The sequence below is a fragment of the Colletotrichum truncatum genome, assembly GCF_014235925.2.
Source record: "Colletotrichum truncatum strain CMES1059 chromosome Unknown Contig_0020, whole genome shotgun sequence".
Taxonomy (NCBI): Eukaryota; Fungi; Ascomycota; class Sordariomycetes; order Glomerellales; family Glomerellaceae; genus Colletotrichum; species Colletotrichum truncatum.
Window position 1 is genome coordinate 224014 of NW_027222417.1, and position 25250 is coordinate 249263.

The window sequence follows — 25250 nt, forward strand, 5'->3', positions numbered from 1 at the left end:
TTGGCCCCTGCTGGTGGGCTGGAACTGATTGGTTCTCAGCCTCAGCCTGGTCGTTGCACAGCCAACCACTGACGTAGCGTTCAGCCTTGTGATGTCGAAAGAAAACAACTCCACAATCAGCATGAGTAGCAACATGATTTGCAATCACTGCGGCATCGCTCCACATGCTTCGTACAAGCTATGATGAACCAAAATCTCAATCTCGATTCAATATTTCTTTGGCTAGCAAATATCAGCCCCCAGGGCGATCTTCTCAGCAGCTCTTCCGGTGCGGCTTCAGCCAGTCACCAGCAGGATCTTGACCAGGACCTCGACCAAGACCTAAAACGCCCCCGCAAGCGTCCTCGCCTGGCCCTATCGATTGACGACGACAGCAGATTCACCAGAATCGAGAATGAAATTGTTCCAAGGAAAAACCCTCGCACTCAAGAGACACGACATCTTCCTTCTCCGACCGAAACCTATCTACCAGTCTCCCACCACGAACCCATCCCATCATCTCACGATATGACACACCCCCATACACCCTCCCCCCAAAAACGAGCACTCGACGACACCACGACCGACGTTGGCTACGACCTCGACTACACTCCAAGGCCGTTTTCGCTTACTGGTGTCACATTCTCTCCACGACCATCCGATCAGTCTTCCGTTTCTGGCCAGTCTGTGACAAGTCGAGCATCCGGAGCATCATCCCCAAACAAGCGGCTTAGAGACAATGAGATACTCGATTCTGGCTTCACGCTAGGCCAATTTTCAGAGGACCCAGATCTCCCATCATCTCTGCGAACCCTCATAGACAAGCTGGGCGTTATCGAAGATGGTTTCCATCTACTGCCCACTTCCCGCATGTCCGATGTAAGTCGTTAAGTTGCGAAACGTTTGCCCCACATTACTGCCTATTACCAAGACCACGCTGACGCCAATGCGCCTCGACAATACAGGTCGATCCCGTCACGAAACCAAAAAGAGGCGCCTCCATCCCACGCCATGCTTTTGGCGCGGAAGGGGACTTTGCAACTGCCTACAAAAGTCGTGTTCCCAGTCTTGATTGGATGCAAGAAGTGAAGTCAGACGCCAACAAATGCGAACGCGAACGGTCCTCTGAAAGCCAATGGAACGCGGAAATCCATCTACCTGTCTTGAAATGGATCTGCAAGAAAGCGAGCATTACACCTGGGCTTCTAGGGACCCAGTACTGGTAAGTACAGAGCCTTTTCTAAGCAGTTCGCCAAATACTTATTTTCGTGCAGTACGACCGCCCAGATTCTTTCAAATTACCGTCCGAAGGGCGCTCCGACGCAGATGGTAGACTTCTGCATTGTCGTCGACCCGGCCCGCGACATGCAAACGCCCGAGGCGCGAGGCATCATTTCAAGAAAGTGCAGCTCGAGACCCGGATCTTCCATCAACCACTCGGACATGGGTGGTCTCACTCACCTCCCAATTGCTCTTTCGCTCGAGACTAAGCGTCCGGGTGTCGAGTGGGATAAGGCTCTTTTGCAAGTGGGCACGTGGCAGACAGCGCAATTTAGGAGCCTTAAACAGCTTGGCTGGGATCCAGAAGCCTCGGCGATCGAGTTTCTTCCTGCGGTAATTGTGCAGGGTCATGACTGGGACTTTGTGGCGACTGTGCCCGGGCTTGCCGGTGATCAGTCGGTCATCTATCTAAAAGTTCCGATGGGTTCGACACGCCACGAGTGGGGGATATTGAAGCTTGTTCTCGCCCTCCAGTGTGTCACTCAGTGGTGTGAAGGGGTGTTTTGGCCAGCGTTCAAGCGTGAATGTCTTGGTTGTTTAGTGCGCACAGTATAACATCCATGAACCTGGCGAATGAAGCTATCACGGCAGAACGTCATGCCTGCTGTGAGCCTATGCGTTCTCAAGTTTTGCCACACAGGTCTCGTTCACCTCAGTCATCTCTCTAGATATCTAGATATCGTACGCAGAATCGCCTCAAGGTGCCCTACGAAGCCGTCCTGACGTACTACTCACCCGCTCACGACATTGTACCGACCTCGGGTTTCGCTCATCATCAGATGGGCAGATGGATTTTATCTAGCTGGATGAGAAGAAGCACTTGGATATTACATACCACTTTGACCGCACTTTGGTTCCCGATAAGCCCCACCCGATGGCATCGCAGAAATTTGAAGCCGAGTTAGACATCCTCCAGCAGCCGCCTACGCCCGCTTATCGCATGGATCTTTCAAACCAGGACCGAAGTATCTGCAAAAAGATTAGAGGGCGCTTGCCAATCTAGATAAAACGTGTTGAAATACGCCCTGTTTCTCAGACCACGCTACGTTGGGTCTTGCCAGTTTGCCTTGCGAAATCTCATTTAGATATGCAACCAAACATTATGGCTTTTGGCCATTCTTCGAATCGTGTTTCAGCCGTGGATACATGCTCATTTTTTAGAGTCTTTGATGACCTTACCTGGCTCTAGTCGCCCCTTAGAGTTAGGCTAGAGGCGCACAGGCATTATAGAGGTTAGCAAACCTGCACGAAAGTTCCGATATCGAAGCATAAATATTACAAGAAATTCCATTATTTCCGTCTCTTCCTGTATAAACAAACATATAGCTAGCCATGTCCAAAAATGACCATCAAAACACAGCAACGCTCTCCAATCATCATGCTGCCAGCAAGTCTTACCACAGCGATCCTAACCATCCCAATAAAACGAAACAGTCAGCGTCTTCTGGGGAAACTCAGAAGATCAGAAGTCCCAGAGAATCGCTAGTCGAATTGTCGTCTTTTTATCATGAATATTGTCCTTTTATCATGGATTTTCTCATTTTATTCAGCAAATGGCTCTTCGCAGTATCCAAAGACCTGGTAAATACCTCTCCAGCTTGGAAAACCTTATCATCGCGTATCGCGACGGTCAAGATTAAAGCTTCTAAAGGTGTGATGCAATTGTGTGGCTCCTTATTGTCTTTTCATATGTGTTTATGATTCATGTACTGTTATGTGGCAGCTATGAGAATTCATCGGCATATACCTACCAAGAGCTGAACTGCCCGTGTGAGTGTAGGACAGTTAAGTTTTTCAAGGTACTGATTGTCGATTACGTAATCAAGGAATACACACTGAACCACCTCTCATGAGCAAGCACGACCCACAGCCACAGCGTATCTTTCCCCTTTGGGCCTTTCGAACTTCACCTGGCTGTTCACCCGTTTGTCTCCATTTCACACTTTCCATCTCACACTTCCCATCTCTCACACACTCTCCACTCCCATCTTTGACGTCTTTTGCTTTTCTCCGATCCAGAAAAGAGCTTTTTCATCTTGACAAAAAGAAAAGGCATTCGTTTTTGCCAAATCTTACTTCACGACGTTCATAAATCCTCACTACAACGACGGCAACGACAACGACGACGACGACAGCAACTGTGGTTCTAGCAGCAGTATTAAAATATCAATCACGCGCTCATCACAGCCATGGGCATTTCTCAACAGGGCAAAGATGGCAACCATCTAGCCACTGCCGATACCAAAGGACACGAACAGTCAATCCCTCCACAACAGCTTCCTCAGTTCGAGTCTCCAAACCTTTCAACTCCTTCCACTCCTCAGATACTCGAAACCTTCCCTCTCAGAGACACCGACTGCGATAGTGCCTATGACGATGGGCACATCGACACTGCCAATCTCTCCCACTACGATCGCAAAAGCAAGGAGAGTTTCGATTTGACTGACGCCAACAGAATCATCGCTCGCTACCAATCTGCCATCGAAGCCGCCCGCTGTTGCTACGACTCTGAGTCACCTCTTCGTCTCTCTGTCAAGATTGTCGAGCTACCCTTTCTCAAGAGTACCTTGCTCCAAGCCAAGCCTTCCCGATTCGCCTACAACTACAACACCCAGATTGCCGAGCTGGAGATGACAGAGTCCCTGTTGCACCAACTGTGCTGTCGTGGCCTCGATAATTTGATTCAGCAAGCATTGAATCGGCTTCTAGAACACTTACGACGTCTTCTGGACTCGCACAACGCTATCAAGCACAAGGCCGGCGACATCAACCCAGCCGTTGACGATGCACTCCGCGATACCATCAGACGCTTGAAGAATGTTTACAGCTCAGGTACATCCACCGTTTTCGTCCCGGGATCTTGGGAAGCACAGCCAGATGTAGCGTTCTCTGAGCATACAACCCAGCCATGGGCGGACAGGCTCCCATCCATCGTTGGGGAGGTTGCTTACAGCCAGACTGCCGCCGATGCTGAATGCAAGGCGCTCTCGTATGTCACCAAAGGCGTCAGGTCTGACTGCAGCAGCCGCATTCGTCTTGTCATCATTCTGGATATTTGCCATTCATCGCAGGGCGAATCTGCCACCGTCGGCGTCGTGGCTGCAGCCAATGATCAGATTATCGACAGTCCACCAGCATGGGTCATGCGCAGATGCGAGTTCTATCGAGAAGGCGCACTTCAACAACCCGAGGGTGAGATCCATCTTTTTGCATCCGACTTTCTTGCCGCCATCGACGGCCTTCCCTGCGAACTGAGACGCAACTGCGCTGCTGGTAAAGACGCGGACGCATCCTCTTCTTGCTCACACAGGTAAGCAAGTTCATAAAAGATTTGCGCCACGGCTAACTAACATAAGCGGTTATCTAGTATTGGTCATGCAACTATCACTTTCGAGGACTTGCGAGGGGTCATGATGGAAGCATGCCGCATCATGCGCCCGGTTTGAGGATACCAGGGACCCATTTTGACAAGAGCGGAGCAGGTGGACAGGATATAGAGGGAGTAATGGCAGTTAAGAAACTGCCACCCAAGCGTGGAGGATTTGATTACACCAAAGCCAAGACCAAAAGGTCAGAGGCTAGGAAGGCATAGATACGGTGGCGTTCAGGATCGATTCGCAGATGACCAGGCAAAGCAGGACAACAGGTTCAAGGGACAAGAAATTCATCGTCCTATTACATCAAAACGATATGTGTTAGTCTTGGTCCCCTGATTGTGCCCTCCCTTCAAGTTCGGACCATCAAGTGTCCCAAGGTATCGAGATTCACATAAGCAGAAGGTAGACCTATTTCTTGTAATAACACAAAACCAAACAACAAACCAGCCCACGAGAACTGAGATGCTTGCCACCCTGAAGTCGAGTGGTTCCTTTATTTGGCCAAGACAAAAATAACAAAAAAGCAACCTTTCGTCACAGTGCAGGAGGAGAACCGCAGCTTCTGGTTTATAGTTCAAGGCTCTGAAGTATGCCCTGATGGAAAACAAAGAACCAAACAAGATCCCGTTCACACAGTCTTTACGTGATTTAAGGTCGCAGAATAGAAGTTCCACAAGATGTACTTTTACCAACCTCGAAAGTAGAGAACAACCGATCAAGGGTGGGCTTACATGGGGGGCAATCAGGACTCTCTGTCATCCTGATATACCCATGTTCGCAGCTTTATATTCTCACATTTATCCGATAACTTGACCATACCCTTGAAGCCTTCTAGAAGGAGATGTTGCAAGTCCTGAAACTTTAAGGTGTGTTGGCAGTTCTCATTCTGAGGATGGTAGTTGCAAAAACAGTGCCCTCATCCTCGGTATCGGAATGGTTGATATTCATGAGTGCCCATGTTAGTTGCGCTCCAAATCGGTCAAAAGCTATCACATACTTGGGTGGTAATTTCTACGACTTCATTGATTATTCTCGCTATGCATGTACTCTACTGACTCGTTCCAGTTCATCGAACAATGCCCTGAACGTCTTTTCTACGTTGTTATGGTCAAGATATCCCTGAAGGAAGCAGAAGGAAGGGCAACCAAGCCAATACCATAAAAAGACCCAACCCATCAATCAAGCCCACAGAGACTGCCAAACACATCAAGCAACCGGTATGAGGCGAGTAAGTAATAAAATAGATGATTATACTTTCTTCAAGCTACAAGGTCATCGCTAATGACTGAAATTCATTGGCTAGAAATAACGCTCAAGTTGGCCTTCCTATCTCGAGAGTCACTACATCAATTTCCAACTAAGTAACAACAATAATAAAAGCTTGCTTTGCCAGAAATCATGTCCGCACAGCTTTGGGTTGTATGGATCACAATGAACGTCCTGGAAACAACCAGCTTACCAGCGCAACTGGTGCTTGGACATCTCAGCAAGCAAACTCTGTTTCAAACCGCTTGTAAATTCAAATTATTTGTTTAGGAGAGACTTGCCACGAAATCCTAGATATGAAGCTCATGAGTAGTCCACAGCATGTTGTTGCCTATTAACTACCCACGAAAGCTACTATCCCAAAGATGGCTGGTCCCATGAGGTTAAGAGTTTGAAAATGGCGGGGCAGAACATATCTGGCATGGTTTCTGTCGAAGTGAGAATGCTGGTGCTTATAACAGCCAACTCGACTCTTGCGGGCAAGTGAACCACATGCTAACGAGTTTTGAGGCAATCCCACAGGTTAACTATAGTTGTAATAGTGTAAAAAGGAAAAGGCGTATCTATGTGTTGTATGAGGTTAAATTCGAGCTGTATGGCACTAGTCTTAGACAAAGGTGTGGATGATGGCATGCCGCCTGACGCACTAAACGGCTAGGAATGACAGGAGAAACTATTATGGCCGTTAGACATAGCCACTAGTAGTCCAGGGTATACCGTACTCACGAAACACTAATGATCAATCACGGCAGTAAGTCAGTTCTCCTGCTGATTAAGCTACGAGACTAGAGGACCGTCAGAGTCGGGTATGAGCATTACCCATAACCCTAGCCATTTTGAGCAAATTCAGTCTATTCCAAAAGAAATTCCCAAGTGACAATTTGTCTGACCCCGGTAAATGGTCTTGAAAGCCATCTAATAATGTTAGACAGATCATCGTGTAGTCTCCCCCGCGGACCGATAACTTACTTTTCGTGGAGTAAACTCATCTCGTCATCTTGCTGGAGATGAAATCCAAAAAAGACTTAAGGATATTGGGTGCGATGACATCTCGATGACATCTGTCACGACAGAACTCAACCCTTATAGATGAAATGGTATTGCGAAACCGGCCGTTGATATCGCGCTAGCAAATTTGCTGTTGATTAGTCTTGATATAATCTGACCGAGGTCCTCCTAAGACTTTTTTCGATGGCTCCTTATATGGATGCTAAGAGCGCAGAGACACGATGGATTCGCCTACGGAGACCGAATGGTATCGCCACTATCACTCTAATCAAGGTCATGATGACAATGCAGCTCACTGGAGACTTAAGATTGGGCACCATTATTAGACTCGGAGTTATGCTTTATGGCTCAACTTGGTGATCTGATTCAGATGCCATGCCCAAATTTGAACAGATTGAGTGTGATGATCACTCCAAACGTGCTATAAGATTGTTCAAACAGTCTCAAATCCTTTTGGGTTGTCTTTTGGAAATTTCCTGCTCAAGTTGACCCGTTAGTTTTAGTTTTGCTGGCAATTCGAGTTGATGAAGTCTCCTTAACTTGAAATGCAATCCATGTCCTTGAACCTCTTTAACAACAACCATGGCTGCCTACTACTTAATACTAACCCTAGGCCTTAGAAAATGGAAGGAAAACTTAAGAATAGCTACAAGCGGAATTAATAAACCGAAAGACAATCAGCCCTGTAATGATCGGAACCTGACCCCCTGAGGTGTTTGAATGTGAATTACCTCGCACAAATTCCTCCCCCTTGTACTTCATTCTTTTCGTGTAGGCTGCTCTATCATGATGGGTGAAAAACTTTGGTAAAGGTTAACTGATTCTAAGTAGTTGGCTTAATGGTAACTAGATAGTATGAGAATGTCATTGTTTATTAATAAGAATGCGTGGTTGTTTCCATTCGAGAACATCATTTTCCAGGCAATAACCTGACTAGCCAGTTTAACTTCCACTCAATACATAGCCTTCCTGAGCAGCTCTGTACGTTCTTGGAATAGCCTGCGATTCCAGCATATCTGAGACAACATACATCTAATTTGTGAAAGGATATCACCGTTATTCACAGGCCACCTTGTCTTGAAGATATCTGGCTCAATAACAAAGAGTAAGGCAAACGGCAATCACGGCTTCATCCACTGCCATCACTACTACAAAGTCTCACTAAACAGGACTTACTTCCAAGGCTACATAAGTCATAAAGCAACCCTCAAAGTTAATACTTCATAATTAATCAACATCAGTTTATATAACGTAAACAATCCTTTAGTATCTCCCGCGACCGCTCTCGGACACTATCACAACGTTTATCTCTACGACCCCCGGATTAAATAAGATTCTCTAACCTCTGTAAGAAAGCTATCCCTACGAAAACGCAACTTCATTCACTCTTAAAAAATAGGCTGACTACTTATATATTATTGCAAAGTTTTACTCGCATTGTAAAATGCATCCCGCACCGTCTAACAACGAACATTTCTCGGTCGCCTCTCGTCTAATCCCTCCCAACCAAGCAGTCCGTTGTGGAAGCTCGTTGGGAATGGTCAGGTGAACCCCAAAGAAACAAATTTGCGTTGAAGAGAAACTTCTCAATAGAAGACCGCCAATGGTAGTGGGTTGCATCACAGCCGACAATTCCGACCCGCCAACCATCGCAGAAAGCTCGTCTATACTTGCTCTACTTTGCCGTGAGCTATGTCACGCTTATCTTAGCACTCCAGACTACTTAATCAATAGAACCCCTACCATATGTATTCTGTCTGCAAAAAGTAACTCACAGCCTCCATGTTACAGCCGACTGTCGTCACTTTTACCAAAACCACGACACGTGTAGCCGGAGCCCCAATTAAGCCCCCCCCCCCCCAATCAAGCTCTCCAATCAAGCAAACGACGAGCATCTACTTATCAATGCACCTCTGAATGCCGCTGTTGGAATAGCCGGAACCCTGGAACTCCGGGTTGAAGTGGCTCCGTCACCAGCAGTCCTGCCGGCACCCGGGCTGCCCACGTGACGGGCAGACCTGCTGACGGCTATAAGACCGGCAACCACTTCCTCCAGCACTTCCGCTGGAACTTCTCCTACAGACACACAAGAGAAATACAGACCAGTTCCCCGATCAGTTATCCCACTTCACGGGTATCCTGTGATACCAACAGCCGCTTCAAAAACGACAATTACGAATGTTGGCAGGGCTGTCGAAGATAACGATGTAAACAAAGGTGATTCGGATTATGACGTGTATTAAGAGTCCTACATTGCGGCCGGTTGAGTAGATTGCGGGCGGTAAAACTAGCTTTTAAATTCCAGGTCTGATTAGTACTTTTTTTAATATACCGTAGGGAAGCGCATCATTATCGTCATTATCGTAATCAGGTTTTCAAATATGTTCCGTATGAAGCATCACCGGCATCTTAGCAAAAGCTGACACCCCCGCCGGCACAGCTAGACCGTTCCAGGTGTTCAGGCTCAACCTAAGAAAATGAAGCGAAGTTTCATACGAGTTATGGCAAATGACGAGCAATTTTGGGACTTTGCCTTATGGTCAATGCAAAAGCCATCGGCGTGGAAGGCGATCGCCAAACGATGAAAAGTCCCAATGAGACATGCACGCTGGTCGAAGATGGGGTTCAAAACATGGCAAGATGGACGATATGCAGCGAGGAGCCCGTTTTGGTTAAAAAAATTGCTTGAAACTCCAGGAGTTTGACGTTCTCGTTATGTCGTTCCACGTACAGGGCCAAGTGATTGAATGATTAAAACATTCATCGTCTGTGACCTTGACGGACATGAACAGTTATGGGGGAAATGGATTTGTCTTGGCCACGCAAGGCACAGCGAGTCAAATCATTCATTTGATGAGCCAACGTTCTCTCAAGAGCACTTTGCATCTAAGGTAGTAACAGTATCCTTAGAGGTAAAGTGACACGAACTATAGACCTTAACTATCTACCTCGTTTTAAAATCGGAAGCTAGACACCAAGAGAAGAAGCCCTCGTGGATGACTTACTACTAGCCACGGCCCCCCGCCAACTAAGAGAAGTTTAAATACTTCAAACAGACTTATGCTTGGACAGTATTCCATCAGTTTCTGCATGATAATAGGTACAGCGTACTCGAGTTTGCCCACATTTTTAGTCTCTTGAGCGTATTTTAAGGCTACATTTACAACCATGATTAACTTTTTGATTAATGGCTAGCCGTCGCTATGTTCTCAAGGAATTTTGATACGCCTAAACACTCACATACTACTGTTTGTTACTTCCATAAGACTTTGATAGCCTTTATTCCGTTTATTGCACGTCTGAAAGGTGTGATAACACAACTATGCACCCACAAGACCGATTTTGCTAGAAAGGAATAAGCCGGGCCAATTCGACCTCCTCAAAGTACCTTTCCAAGATGCTTCCTTATGAAACCTGCCTAATACATTTGGTACAGCTATTTCAACCGAATCTTACCGGAAAAGCTGATTGAATTGTGAGTATAATGAACCGATGAAGCTGCATCGCAGGTCCTGTACAGCGACGTTCTCGAAGCAATGACTGGAGACCACCTGCATAGACAAGGATTCTGTTTATTTCTTTACTCGCCTTCTGCCATGGATCGTTTTAAGTTCTGCCAAACCGACTTCGTATCTTTGATAATACTTAATTCACCCGGCCTAATCCCCCTCCGAACAGGACATTACGCTGCGGTGAAACCCAGCCCGGTTGGAACCGCATCCCTAACAAACAGAGCAAGTTCAGTCAGGGTGTCTAGCGATGTATGAAAAGAAGAGAAATTTTCTTTCTACAGGCCTGGTATCAGTTTTATAGTTGAAGAGGCAATGGTACGATATACCGGCTGTTCCATTGAGAAGGCTACCATATCTACGGAGTGCCTTACCTGGAAAAGCGCCCTCCCACCACCGCCGACGTTTTAACATTCATCCATGCACAGGTTGTCTCCAAATACGAAGCCAGCACCAGCGTCAGGAATGTTAAACTCCCCGAGGAGACCGACTGTTGTGGAACGGGTGGGGTATTGGCTGGCAGAATGGATACGTCTTAAAATGCAGCGGCAGAAACTAGTCACGAAGTAAAATCGTAGCTGGGAGACAGTTTTGTCGTAAGAGATTTGACCAAGTCAACTTAGTGAGCTTCTACGTTGAACTATTTCTATCGGAAGAGTTATCAGTGTGTTGCCGGTCGAATCCATGTCGGTAAGCCTTTTGAGATTAAGATAGCTGAGTCGGGGGCAACACGGTCCGGTTAAAACTTTTACTGCGGATGGGACTCGGCTGCTTTACTTGTTGGAAACCAGGGATGTTTCCAATCCACAATTGCTCATATTGTCTACTCATACGTGGTGATGACAGCCGCAAGGAACGTATAAGACCAAGCCGGCGAGTCAACACCATTAGCAAGCGCATTACCACTAACATCACGGCATAATGAACTATACATAGACAGAATCTCACTATTCACTGTACTAGACTAGGTTCATCAAGCTTTACGCTACTATCGGAGAAGTATGTCGAATAAAATGGGCATACTTGTTGAGGAGAAAATGGTTCAGTCAAGGAGGTAAATGGTATTACCGAAAGGTGAAGCTTTGGAGAGACCAGCTGGCAATTCTTATGTACGAGCTTGATAACCATCCTGGCAGGTTTGATATTCAGTTTTGGATGCGTGAGATTTGGAGCAGGCATTATGCGCAAGAAACCAGCAGTTCTCGAGGTTTACATCACCTTCTGTGTCACTTTGCCGATGTATCACATCAGATATGTTTCAGATGTTGATGGGTAGACTGCATAGACTGGTTGTTGGCCAATGTATTGGTACCAACGAAGATTCAAGGTAACATGCGAGGTGTTTGTATAGTTGTGAAGTTTGGACACGTTATAGATGGTGCTTACTGAGCTGGCAGGTCAGGTATTAGTAGCAAGTTTGAATAGACTTTGATGACATTGCAGAGTCTAGAGCTACTTGCCGGCGCAGCAGAGGCGGGAGGCATTATGACTACAGAATGCTGAGTAAACAGATGATAGATGGGCGACTGAATATGAATGGCAGACCAGCCTCGATTTGTTGAATGGTGAGTTGGTCTCGCACTTGATTCATCGATTCAACTCAATGGAACTCAAGGATCCGTATCGCATGGTGCCTCTCCTCATTGCTAACACTGGCGTGTGCGGATAGCTATCATTGGTGTAGCCCTTTTGTAATTTGGGCACCGGATCGGAACTTGCCAGAGGCTCAGGATAGCAACGCCGAAGCCTCCAGACTATTTGAAGATGAACTGATGGCAGTGGCGAACGTGCGTACCATACAATATGCCGAACATGCGTACTATCGGCCCAGTCTCCAGCCTCGATGGCGACCAGAGAGCCAAAAGAGTTGGAACTGCTGCAAGTTGCTCGTTAGTGACGTTCTCCCACCGCATCGTGCTTCTGATTCCCTCTCTGTGATAAGAAGCCGACGACTATGGGTGATGGGTTCAAGGCATCACCACTGCCCCCCATGACAAGTGGCAAGGAGCAAGCTATGATTCAACATGACTTTTGTGGCACAAAGTTAACAATGGGCTAACGATAGAACTTTGGACAGAGAGCAACTGACAACTTCGCTGCGCGAGCCAAAGGCCCATGTTTCTGTGCGACCAGGATCGAGGAGTAATGATGGAGCAGTCTTTCATGCATTAGGCCTCGTATTATGCATATGAGCACGATATTTATCTCGGAAGACAAACCTGTCTGAAAGCTTATCATCATTACTTTATGATATCAAGCCATCCATAGCTACTACTTCTTTTTAACTTAGAGAATGATTAATGATTGACGAAAGAATTCCCTGACGCAAAAAAAAAGCTCTGAATCTTGAATATGATGCTAATTCAACAACTAGCAAGATGATGCTTTTGGCGCATTTGCGATACATGAAAGCCATGCAATACTCGCCGAGATCTCCCGCCTCTCCTTTCGGACTTTCTCTAGTCTTGCCTCCTTCTCGACAGCTTGGTCAAGCTCCGTCTGAGACTGTATCAAACTAGATGTAACCTCTGTAATCGTATGGTTGATTCCAGTCAAGCGTCGACCAACCTCACTGAGGTGCTGCTCGGTGATGGTCCGGACGTCTTGAGAAAAACCGGCAGGAAGTTTGGTAGTCATAGCATTCAGAAGTCTTCGATGTTCGGTGTCGTGATGTTGTAGCCCTGCTAATTCCTCCTCGGTCGCTTCTCGTTCCTTTCGCAGGGAGTCTAGCTGCGCCTGTATCTCCTCTAGCCGCTTTCTGATCGCCGCGACGCGACCCAGAGCCTCCAGTATCTCCGTTTCCTCGGACTCTAATCGACTTGATGTATCATAGAGTTGCGACAGCCTTTCAGACATGATCGCTTCATGGGATGATAAAAACTGGACCAGTTGAAGAGGCAGCGCGTGGGCAGCTGCGGCTTTCAACTCTGACTGTGACCACATCGTTGGCGGGCTGGTCACGTTCTCTCCAAGACGAGTCTCAAGTTCTTGGGGGTTCTGGGCCGTCGACCTCTTCTCAGAGTCTGCGGCAGCATCGATTGCACTCTCAGTTTCGAAAGCAGCGCCCCTCGGGAGAATTGCACTGGACGGCTGAGCTTGTTGGGGGATCTCGCTTTTTGACGCTGGCGCTTCAGCTGGCTTCAGGGGCTCGTGCAATACCAAGGTATTGATATATTCTTGTCGGCATCGTGAAGGATCGATCGTAACAGGCCACTCGCGACCAGAAGCTAAGCGAAGAATAGCTTCAATGGCGAAAACACCGCAGTTAATACCATCCTTCTGTTGAGGACAGTCCTAGACGCGTAGGTCAGCTAATGCACATGAAGAGCATGAATATCAGGGGCTACTGTTGCGACTGGGCTGGTTGCATTCATCCGAGGTGAGATGGAGGATGTAGGACCTTAGTTTTGAATTTAAAGACCTGATCTGTCCCAACAAGGGCGTTTTCGCGAGCCCAGGCCTCCAGCGCGGAGCGAACAATAGATGATCGCCGTGGCGACCTCATGGAGTCGTAGAAGCAGATGGTGGCAGCCGAGCGTTCTAAATGCGCGACGGCCCAATGTTGATCGTTTGAGAATTGGGTCGTGAACAGGAGATTGTTCGGCTGTTGTCGCGTGATGGAGGATTTACGCTTGTCCTCGGCCGTGAGCTGAAAGGGAAAGCCTGGTTCATACTATTTCCAGTCTTTGGGCAGCTCCGAACGTGGAAGGAATTTGTCAAGGATACAAACAATGTGTTCGCTTCCGAGCCGCTTATTATTCGTAAGCGTAACAACTGTTGCCTTTGCAAGGTCTTGCTGGTATTTGGAAGGCTGTATGTCGAGCAGATCTGGCAGCATTTCTTGCTTCGGCTCGAACAAAGGAGAAGCGATGGGCGGGAGATCATTATCGGGTATTTCGAAGTTGGAACCAGCAACAGACTTGGCCAATGGGGCTAAGAGAGGGAAGCTAGCGTCTAGAACATCTCCATCAGAGACCACGCGGCGACCGTCTTCGATATCGGAGTCGGTGTTGCCGCCAGCGTCAGAGCCAACGGAAGGACTGTATTCGGCATAATTTCCGTCAATTTCATCGTCTGGGCCTCCATCGGAGGAAAATAACATATCGCACTCGTCCTGAGGCTGGTCATCTCCTATTTCTTCTTGGCGAGACAACTTATCATCGACGGATGCTGCGCGGAAGGGTTGGATGTGATGAACATTGGCAAGCGATGAAGTCGGAGAGCCTTCTGGTTGCTTGGCGTCGGTGTGGCCTGCGGGGTCAGCTTGGACGGGAGCGACCTTGAGCCGGCAGGACTTTTTAAGTTCTTCATAAGCCTTGCGAGCAGCCTTTCCTGTGATGTAGGTGACGGTCGTATCGGCAATGTGTCTTGGAATCACGCCGCGGGGCCCCGTGCCATCCTCGGGCGCCGTGTTGTCCCACATTGACTCGAGAGGCAGACCAGCATTGACGAATAGCCTGGTGATTTTGTACATCTCGTTGGTAACATGCCAGCTTGGGGTGTGCTTGCTGTGAGGGTCGCGAAAACGAGGTGGGATAATCTCACCACCCGGCCATATGGTCTGGAGATAGTCGAGACGTCGGGCATTATTGACGGCCGATTTTGAAATGTCCTTGTTCACGTTCACAGCGTCAATCGTGTTATGTCCGTGTCGTTGCAACTGCATCGCCCCAATGACGGTCTTGACCTGGCGATCTGGTGAGTCGGTTCGCTTGCGCTTCTGTCTTGATTGACGACGTGTAGTGACGTTTTCGTGGACCCAGGTGTTTGATAGACCTAAACTGGGTTGTTTGGTCAGTGGAAAAGAAGAGAGGGGATGGGCGGCGTCAGCCTCGGAGATTTCGTAGATGGGCGACAGCCTGGTCAGCGGCCGAGGTGCGGGCGCGGGCGCGGGCGCGGGTGCGGGCGTCACCACGGGCTCATTTCTGGCCGACATGATGCTTCATAGCATTTCTCTCCGTATGACAGCACAGCATACAACTATTAACGAAGGAGTACAGGGGTTTGTCAAGTGGCTGGGATAGAAGACTGCAAGGCTTGTGCGACGGGTCTCGGTTGTAATTGCACAAATGCGTAGAAGTCGACAACACTAGTAGCTGCTAACTTGAATCGGGGCGATGATCACGGGGAAGGAATTAAATAAAAAAGACAGATCCGGATAGAGTTAAGAGCAAACTAAGAAGTTAAATATTTCTTAGTTAACTAGAGTAATTAAAAGAAGTATTTAAGCTAGAGAGGTTCAGATAATAAGAAGTTAGAAGTAGAAAGGGAAAGAGCCCTTACTGTAGTGTAAATCTTTTCTGCCAGCTGCCGTGCAAACTTGCCGTATGTGCAAACTTTGCGTGCCAGCTGGCAGACCTGGCACGCAAAGTTTACACATACAGCAAGTTTATCCTAGAAATACAAGGTAGGTTTAATTTAAGTATCTTACTTTAGAAATTTTAAGTAATATTATTCTTAATAAAGGTTAATTATAAATATTTTTATATAATTTTAAAAATAAATAAAATAATTTTAATAACTCTTCGTCGATTATACCAAGCTCGAGTGACTACCCACCGACTGTTAAGCTGGTTGCAGATATACAAGCATGAGTGGAGGATGGTTCCAAGAAGTATGCATGAGCCAAACCTCTCCTCCACGACTTCAAGACGGACAGACTACCAAATCAACCCCACCACCCAGCAGATGGCGTTGCAATGAGTCTATCTCAATCTCTAATAAAGAAAAAGGCATCCACCATGTTCAGTATTACCATCACCTTTGCCTTGGGATTTCGGGAGCAACTTTGGTGCGTTTTCTTTTTTCTTTTTTTTCACAGTCCGCTTTCTGTGCGTAGCATTCATGGGAACTGCGGACTGATATATCCTATGTTGCTTCCGGACGGCCTCCTACCACCAGATCAAAGTTCAGATACTGACTCCATAGATCCTACATACATATTACTACATCCTGCATCCTGGTGCGTTGCTTCTCAACGCCCAAGAAATCGACATTTATCGATTCAAACCACCAACCTTGCACCCAATCGCAGATCTTTATGCAACCTTGAACAAGCATGCCCATCATCGCGCTGAGAGGCGTCCTAGGCAACTACCATCTTCCTCACCCCCTCTGCGTACTCCATACACGACCTCCCTTACCCAAAATAAATCTATGATGCTTGGAAACACGTTGTTCCGTTCCTTCTCTTGAAGAGTTGCGCGCGGGCTCGCCTTTGGCGGGATCATGTAGGACTTGCCTATATTTGTTAGCCGCATCCAGCCCCAACAAGACGAGACACACCTTTATTCTGCACTAGGCATGTTGCACCGCGCAATCTGGCTTTAGTCAACTAACCAGCGTGGCTAGAACCGATCAAGGATTTTCTGGCATCGACCTCTTCCTAGCCTGGCCCATTATCATCAAAACTTTTGGCTGGGACATTTTACATTATTGCTTTTGCCTCAGGAGTTTTCCGACTCACCTCGATGCCGTCATGAAAGTTACCCGCCTTTGCTCAGTCACGCTTGCCATAACAGCTTGGGCTGCAATAACCTTGCAGAAATCTTTTCCCCTCTCAGTCTCTGCTCAACTTGCGTTTTGGTTATCAGACCAGGGATTGGCCTGGCATGTACATCTTGAGTTTGGCTGCTCGCCTCTCGGCTGCTTGCTAATGCTCTTCAGCACCGCACTCTCGATTTTATCCAGGATCCTCCACGAGATTGTCCATCTCATACTCTTTAGCATTTCCCATCTCTTCCCCTCTTGCCACGCGGATGCTCAAAGCAGCGTGACATTGCTTCAGAAAACAGCCTCACTCGCCAGCTGGCTTTCGGTTAGTTCAGCAACATCCCAAGGCGCCATCAACTAATACTCATCTGCTTCCCAACGCCTACGGCATCGAATTCCAGACGTGAGCGACTTGTGTAATCTTCCATCTCCAGGCTGTTCTTATCCTAAGACGTTACAGCACAGATCCTGCCTCAATTATACGAAAGACTTCCCATTAAACTCCATTAAAGAAACGATGCCTGATCTGTCTACCCCACGACCGCACCCGCATCATCCACCCAGTCTGCCAATCCAGAAATCTCGCACTCTCGAGCGCTCGGTGCTGTTTCGAGATCGCCTCCCGCAAGTGCAGTTCATCGTGTCCTAGGACTTTTCTGTTCTACTTTGGAGGCGGAGGCACTGGCTTGGTTATATCTGAGAACACTGCCTACAGGTGCTTGACTGCATTGTAGGCAGCTAACTGCTAGCTATAGAATGTATGCTGTGATTTTGAATGCCGTTTAGGCTCTCTTGGGATCTTTCTGCCTGCTTTGCATTTGGCATAATGACGTCTTGCGTTTGGAGCTAGTTGTGACCCTTTCCCATCGCATCCTTATGATGTGCACTGCCGGGTCGCCCTGAATCATGATAGCGTGTCCAGGAGAAGTTATGTTTCTGGATAAAACGCTCTGATTATCATCATGATGGACACGCGGCTTCGATATTCATGCTGTTGTCAGTTGCAAAACAGCCAGCAGTCGGCCTGCATAAGAAGATTGAATATATTGGCTTTACGTCTTTTTGCTCTAGAACTTCTCAATTGGTTCTCACTTTGTTTACTCCAAACATTAAAATTGATCATCGGAGCCCAACGGGTGGTGTGTCGATGTCATCAACATCTAGCAATGTCATAACCTTAAGAAAAATGTAGTAAGGACAGAATTGCTCAACAATCTGGTCTCCTCACCCGAAGCTTGGTTGAAAATCCAAGCCTTAAATCTCGGATTAAAATCGCCCACGTCATCATCACCAGTACACGCTTCAACGATTTCTCCAGCTTCATGTTCAGGAACTAGGCCGCCTCGCGATTCGATCTATCCAAGCTCTCAGCAACCGATCCACACCTCGTCATTCTATGCAAATCGGTATGTAGCAGAAATGCGCCAGAGAATGCTCGATGCGTCTTTGCTCTTTTTCTTCTCTTTCTCGACCGGGCGGAAGAAGTTGGACTATCATATACTGCCTTCTCACGTCCTGCGTGCCGCCTCCTGGTTGCTAGACTCGATATGATATCATCTTCGCTCGAGGCCGACGACGAAGAAGGTGGTCACAGCACGATCCTGTTTCATGCTCTGAAGAGACTATCTCTATGTGGAGATCCTTTCTGGGTCACCTTTTAGATTCCTCTCAAAGGCATCAACCCTCTCCGAAACACCGCTTTATGCTCCAAGGGAGCAGGCCCGGTAAGCTACTCCTGGCATTGTTGGATGCTGCTCTGTGCCTGCCACTTCGCAATGTGTTTGAATAGGCTGTTCGATAAGAATACCACCATTGTCAGCCGCAACCCTTCTACGAGAAGTCTTTGTAGCAGTCGAGCCTATCCCTGCCTTTTTGATACGCCGGACCCCCGCGATGATGTTTCTCGATCGCGTGGAGTCATAGATACACCCCTCATGACGCCCTCACGCTGCAGCACTTTGCGACAGTTTGTGCCGTGTACGAACGCGAAATCGGGCTGGAATCTCCTTCTGCAGAGAAGAGCGCTACACGACGGAAATGTGAGGTTAGTGGTGGTCCTCCCGAAATTCGGCGGTAGGAGGTCCCTGGAGCGTTAGAGGCAGTCAGCGGCTCATGACGGCGTGTTATTGACATGAGAAAAGAAATGACGCGGTGCAATCTCCTTTTTTTTCTTTTTTTTTTTAGAGAGTGTGACGATAGTGTCAACGCTCACCGAACACACCGAGCGAGGTGTGTTTACATAAGCAATATGAAGCGCACAACGTAGGCGTTTAAGTACGAGCTCCCTCACGCACACAACCTTTTTCTAAATCAAGTCACTCTTTTACACCTTTTCTAGCCTGATTGCTATGTGCCTAGTTCGTCACAGAGGGGGAGGGGAGCGCTGCCACCATCGTTGAGATAGGGGTTTAGCGGTCGTTCGAACACGTTTGTGGTATGCGGTTTGCAAGATAATTACAAGTTCTAAACTCGTTCTTTTTCGTGTGATCATGGGGAGATTGTTTTGTTGTGGACCTACTGACGGCCTTGACTTGATTGGTACTCCCAATCATGTGCACCACATACATTTGGCCGGAGCCAGTGACGATACCGCTGCTTAGATGAGAGGCTTCTGCAGCATGAAGTTTTTCCGAGGCTTGATACCATATAACTTGATTGGCTAGAGGCTCGACTTCAGTGGAGTAGGTCAGAACCCTGTTCTTGTCAGAAAGAACAGGCGATGATCCAATCACACTGGTCGAAACCCCCCCAATCGAGCAATCTACAGGGACAAACGGCATGTGCCATATGACATGGGGGTAAAGACTGTCACCAGGTGGCAGGCAGTAGGTAAGAGGTACTGACTGGTATTGGTTGGTATTGACATACAGTGGGGCCTGTCGGGTCTCAGCCACCTGATAGCCTGTGGCTGTGGCTGTGGCACTGCCCGAAAGAGGCAGTTGCAGTTGCCATAGACAGAAAGAAAGATAGCCAACGATGTTCCTTCAACCCTGTGGTGTAACGGTCCTTGCTGGCGCTGGGTTTCCAGGCAAACAAAGACACGTTTTTCATTCTTTTTCTTCTCTTGGTCTTCCGTTTGTTCGTCTGCTGTCCCATCTCGACACATCCTCCCACCCACATCCACCATCATCGGAAGTATACCACCACATGGCAGAGCGAGTCAGCTCGCCACACGAATCGCTCTCACAAGTTATGGATTTCTTCTTTCCCACTCTCTAAGCGAAATCAAGTGAAGCGAAGCTAACCCCATGCTGGACAACAGAGCCTCATCATCCTGTCGACGACTTCACTACTCTAGCCATCGATGTCAGAACAAATCCCGATCCCGATCCTGATTCTACCAACAACATCCAAACCTTTCATCTCTGTCTTCATGCTGGACGGCCCCACCGCCAGAATCTCGCCATCCATTTCCATGACGACGGCTCCATTTACTTGACCGACGCCCCGTACGGAGGCATTCCCAGGCGGCCCTACGGAATCATACGAATAAAGGGAGTCGCTAACCTTCACGCCCTCGACGACGATAGTGCTTGCGATACTGCCTCTACGAGTTGTGATCCCCTATCCACCGACAGCAATCACATCAACAACATCAACAACGACGATAATAAAGACGCCAGGGCTGCGATCAACCTTCCTCATTCCTCACCTCCTCCAGTCAAACACAACCAAGCATGGCTGCTTATGTAGTTATGCTCTCTCTCATTCCCGTCCTCGCCTTCTTCTCAGTCTCCGCCTTGCTATTGTCCCTACAGTGCCAAGTCGTCCCTGCTATCCCCATTCATCGTCCAATTAACAACTTCCTCAGGGCTTATAATCCGCTCAATCTGTTGCTTCTCGGAGATCAAACGAGACTCGCATCCCAAACGAGAGCAGTACTCCCTTGCCCTTATACAACGTCTCATGAACGTTGCCCAATTTGTATGCGGTCTCTTCTTGCCTACCACCAACATCCACGTCAACGCCGGTCCCTCGCTACCCGCCTGTATTCCCGTTCTTGCCCGTCTCGAAAATGTAGACAACCTCCTTGTTGACATCAACGCAAAGATTTCAACCACTGCCACCTGTTCCTTTTTCTCGGCCAATGGCTCGCCGAGGGCACCTTACATCTCGATGCTGCATCGTCCGCTCGCTACTCACCGCTAACACTTCGCGTCGCTCGTCTTTTTCTCCGGTATTTGAGCCCGAAGCTTCCGCTCCCCTCGACCAACAATGACAAACCCTCTCCGATCGACGGCTGCGATGGCCGCGTTGAGCTCCTCAGGTATATCCCTCAACTGCCCCTTCTGATCGCTCAGGTTGCGCCTCTTCTTGGTCCCGTCAAGGCCCTTTTTGAGACACATATAATCCCTTCCCTTCGCGACTCTAAGCCGACGTACGCCGACTTGGTACTACTCAACGAAATGATACGGCATTCACACCTGCTTTCGCTGCGCATGACCGCAGTATTGCAGCAAGCCGAGTATCTTCGTGTGGCATTAAGTGCCGTGAACGCTGACGCGCTGTGGTCGCCAGTCATCACAAATAACGACGGCGACACGACCGAAACAGCATCATTATGGAATTCGTCTATGCTGGACGGCTGGGCAGGCTCTCATGAGAAGTTGGCAGTTCGTTGTACGATATCACTTCCGCCTGTGACCCCACGCTTTGCCAATTCGAGAGCCATAACGAGAGTAACCCGCACGTGGCTGAAGATGACGGTTTCATACCTACATCAATTTCGTTAAATCCACCGTCTATAAGAAACGCCGCGCTGTTGGCCACCGCCCCAGATGGTTCTTCTCCTCAGCGAATCTCATGCTCACACCTGATGCCGTTGCCATACGTCAAGCTGTAGACCGCCTAGGCTCGCAGCTCACAAGTTACAGTCGCCTCCAGATGGACGGGATTCGGAGACGTGATCAAACGCGGGAACAGGACAAGTCCAACTAAATCACCCATCTGCAGAGGGTCCACGCAGCGTTTGATCATCTCGTCAAGGCAGAGGTAAGCGCGGCTGTGAACACGGAAACAAGGTCTTGAGACTCACTATGAACATTTAACATTGATCGGCTTGCTTCCTTTCTTTCACGTACCTCTATGACAACAGGGGCACGGCAACAGAACGGATCTGGGCCGATGCCTGAGCCTGTTGGCGTGAGGTTTCTCGCCCCCCTGGGGCTCGCCTGCAAAGCTAGCTTCGATGAGTTTGCGACGTGGTGCGGTCCCGTGTGGCTGTCTTTGGCTACTTACAACCGGCAGTTGATCCGCGAACGCGACATTAATATAGCCATGCTTGAGTATTTGCTTCATGAGCGCGAGTGGTAGATCTACCGAAACAAACTAAGAGGGAGGTGCAACACTAGAAAATGGGGCTCAACACCGCCTCCTGAGGAAGACGAGGGCGCCGCCTGATGACAACTCCCTTTGTCTAGTTTCTTTTGCCTGTCGCTAACTGTCCAATAGTCCATTCTATCCAGTCATTGTCATATCCCGAAGACCGACGACGAAGTTAGCTGGCCAGACCAACCTTGTTGCGAGAGAACGGGGTTCGCCCAAGATACAAGACAAATACAAATCAAGTGACCATCAGCCTTCCCCTTGCATGCCTTGAAAACCACGTCCTGCCAGTTTCCGTACTTTTTTCTCTCTCACCCTCATCGCCTAGTCGCGTCACTGTTTGGACAGAGACTTGAGGCCGCAGCTCCGACCAATGCAAACTGACGGCTGGTCAGACCGCCAACTCGTACGCCTTGACCGAGCTCACCCGTTCCCAAGTCATGTGGCAAGCAAACGCCACGAAACCGACATGGCGCTATTGCGTCTTTGCTGCGGGATGCCCATGCTTTGATGGGTCGAATGCTTTCTCGAACGCTTCTCGCCATGTCAATCCCATTGAGGGTAAAAGACAGAGGGCTTTCCAAGACAATATGTAGGTGATTTGTCATTATGATCATTTAGGAGGCATTGAGCATTAACATAATAATGATAGGTAGAGTAGTTACTGGGAAGCTTTCGACAACCGCATGCAAAGAAGAAAAAAGATGAAACGAATAAGATACGAGGCGGACGACAGAGATGGGAGACGCGCAGAAGAGCTTGCAACATGAGGCCGCAAGAGATAAAGGATCACACCGACGACAAACCAGAGACTTGCGATGCGGAGGTGTCAGTTGACGACGTCTTCAGCCACCGGGCAACCGACCATCTCTTACACGTTCGCCAGGGTGTTGTCCGTCATATTGTATCGCCCATCACTTGTCTCGGGTCCACAGAACTGGAGTGAGTGTTTCCTTTGTCTGCCCTACACCATACGATTAGTCACGTGCACTTGGATTCGCACAGCCAATCTTTAACGGCATCTGTACCCTAGGCTTGTTTGAAGAAACTTCGTGTGTTGCTGTTGTTCTTCACACTGAGTGTATATGTGCCGTATCAGCCAAGCGAAGCAAAAGAGATGGGGATATTGGGCAAAGACCTAATAGCCATTGCTCGGCTTATGCATGGCTTTTTCAACAAACATCCAGGGGGCCAGTCAGCATTAGACTTGCAATCACCTCATCGCATACATGGTGCCGCTATCGCCTGCATCGCATGAACTTCCCATGCAGGACTTTTGGATGAACTCTGCCTGTTTCCGTCAGCATCACCAATCTCATGCGAACTCTTGACCGCCTAGTCTTCAGAGGATAGAGGATTATGAGTCTGTCTCTCAACTGCGTCGTTTGCATCATATGCTGTCTAGTAGTAGCACTCATTTTGACGAGAACCTTGTTTAACCTCAAACGCATCTGGGTGGTCAGATCTACTTCACGGGTATCATGGCGTTCGCCTGTTATTTTACAACCCATAAAATCTATTCTCGCTGCTTGAACAGTCTCTCCAATGAATTTATCCCATACTTTCAGCCCCCAAAGTTAGTGTCTCCAGTCGGCGCCTCCAAAACAGGCACCTTTGCGTTATGTGCAAACACAACACCGCCGTGGTAAGCTCCTCTTCGTTCCAAGCAAGCTATAGCTAGGCCTGACTGATGTTGTCTTCTAGTCCGTTGAGGACATCCCCGTTTCCCAGCTGCGACGAGGTAAACTCGAAAGAATCCCGTGGTGTCTTTGCGCACACCTCGCCATGTTCCGCCATTTCGCTAGACACAAGCCTGACTGGTAAGCCTGCAGTCAGGTCCGCCTCGAAGACCTTTTAGTTAAGTCAACTGCGTCTACCCCAGCAGCGAATATCCCGCGCTTGTATATCCCCGAGTACAGCGCGCGCTCGAAGCCAAGTTCGTAAAGTTGGGCAAGAAGGGGACCATCGTCGAGGGTCCGGATAAAACTTGCGTCTGGTCGCCATGGACTGCGTTGTGGGCTCATCCCGACTGGGATGGCGAAATCGAACCCCCTCCTCTTCCACCAGCTTGCGAGGAGGCAACAGCGCCTAAAATCGACCATGCCGCATCCAGAGTCAATATTGCGCCAACGTCGAAGTTTACTGAGAGCTTCGATCCTGCGTACCAGTCCCCTCCCCCATCCACAGTATCCGCCGCCCCGGTCGACCAAGACCAAACCCAGAATGGTTTGATATCCTCCGGCATAGCCACGACAGCTTTTGAAGCATCCTATGTTCCTTCGAACCCGCCTCCTAGGCTTGCTGAAACAAGCGACTTATCAACTACCGCGTTCGATCCATCGTATGCCCCATCACGCGCTGCGGCCTCTTTCCCATCACCCCGATCAAGCAGATTGCCAACAAACAGCTTCGACTCATCGTATGAGCTATCGTTCACGCAAGATAATCGAGTTCATACACGGAAGCGTTCCATGGCCTGGAGAAACCCCACAAGTGCCATAATGTCACCACCTGCTTCTCATCGTTCCCGCCACTGGTGCGGAGATGAAGAGAACCCTTTTCTAGAGTCTCAAGGATTTGACAATGACGTCGTCTTTCCAGGCGATTCCAGCAGCAACATCAATGGTCGATATGGAAAGACGACGACATCGAAAAGCACCCAGAGAGGCCGTGCATTATCCTCTTCCCATCGTCCAGAAACAGGGACTTCATGACGGGGGCCTTATAAACGGCACTTCTGTTCCACTGGCACAACATCTACCGGACAGCAAACAAAAACCCAGTAGTCTGTCTCCGATCTCATTTCTGGCAGTGCCTTTGCAATTCAGACATCGTCTTAACACATGGCTCAGTCAACAACAGGACCCGCACCCAATGTCGCCGTCATTGAGTCAGCCGTCCAAACCGCCGCAATCTAGCGCGGAGCCCCTGCGACTAACGATGCGATTGCGGTCCAGAGAAACCGCGACAGTGGTAGAGACCCCAAGCCAAGATCCAGCATTGAAGGCTTCAC

General features: G+C 48.5%; 4 protein-coding genes across 4 annotated transcripts; 3 read left to right on the top strand and 1 right to left on the bottom strand.

The window, feature by feature from the left end:
• Positions 1-183: 183 nt before the first annotated feature.
• CTRU02_215813 (uncharacterized protein) lies at positions 184-1815 on the top strand (the record flags this gene model as incomplete). Its single annotated transcript, XM_036733784.2, has 3 exons — positions 184-858; positions 945-1201; positions 1254-1815. The coding sequence occupies 3 exons, from the start codon at positions 184-186 to the stop codon at positions 1813-1815; spliced, it is 1494 nt and encodes a 497-aa protein (XP_036574492.2).
• A 1634-nt stretch (positions 1816-3449) lies between these two features.
• Positions 3450-4706, top strand: CTRU02_215814 (uncharacterized protein; the record flags this gene model as incomplete). Its single annotated transcript, XM_036733785.1, has 2 exons — positions 3450-4570; positions 4628-4706. The coding sequence occupies 2 exons, from the start codon at positions 3450-3452 to the stop codon at positions 4704-4706; spliced, it is 1200 nt and encodes a 399-aa protein (XP_036574493.1).
• An 8084-nt stretch (positions 4707-12790) lies between these two features.
• CTRU02_215815 (uncharacterized protein) lies at positions 12791-15356 on the bottom strand (the record flags this gene model as incomplete). Its single annotated transcript, XM_070206581.1, has 3 exons — positions 12791-13714; positions 13821-14069; positions 14151-15356. The coding sequence occupies 3 exons, from the start codon at positions 15354-15356 to the stop codon at positions 12791-12793; spliced, it is 2379 nt and encodes a 792-aa protein (XP_070059748.1).
• A 4348-nt stretch (positions 15357-19704) lies between these two features.
• CTRU02_215816 (uncharacterized protein) lies at positions 19705-24951 on the top strand (the record flags this gene model as incomplete). The annotated part of the gene is made up of 6 exons (XM_070206582.1): positions 19705-19741; positions 20175-20601; positions 20671-20900; positions 20963-21525; positions 23942-24057; positions 24120-24951. The coding sequence occupies 6 exons, from the start codon at positions 19705-19707 to the stop codon at positions 24949-24951; spliced, it is 2205 nt and encodes a 734-aa protein (XP_070059749.1).
• Positions 24952-25250: the final 299 nt, after the last annotated feature.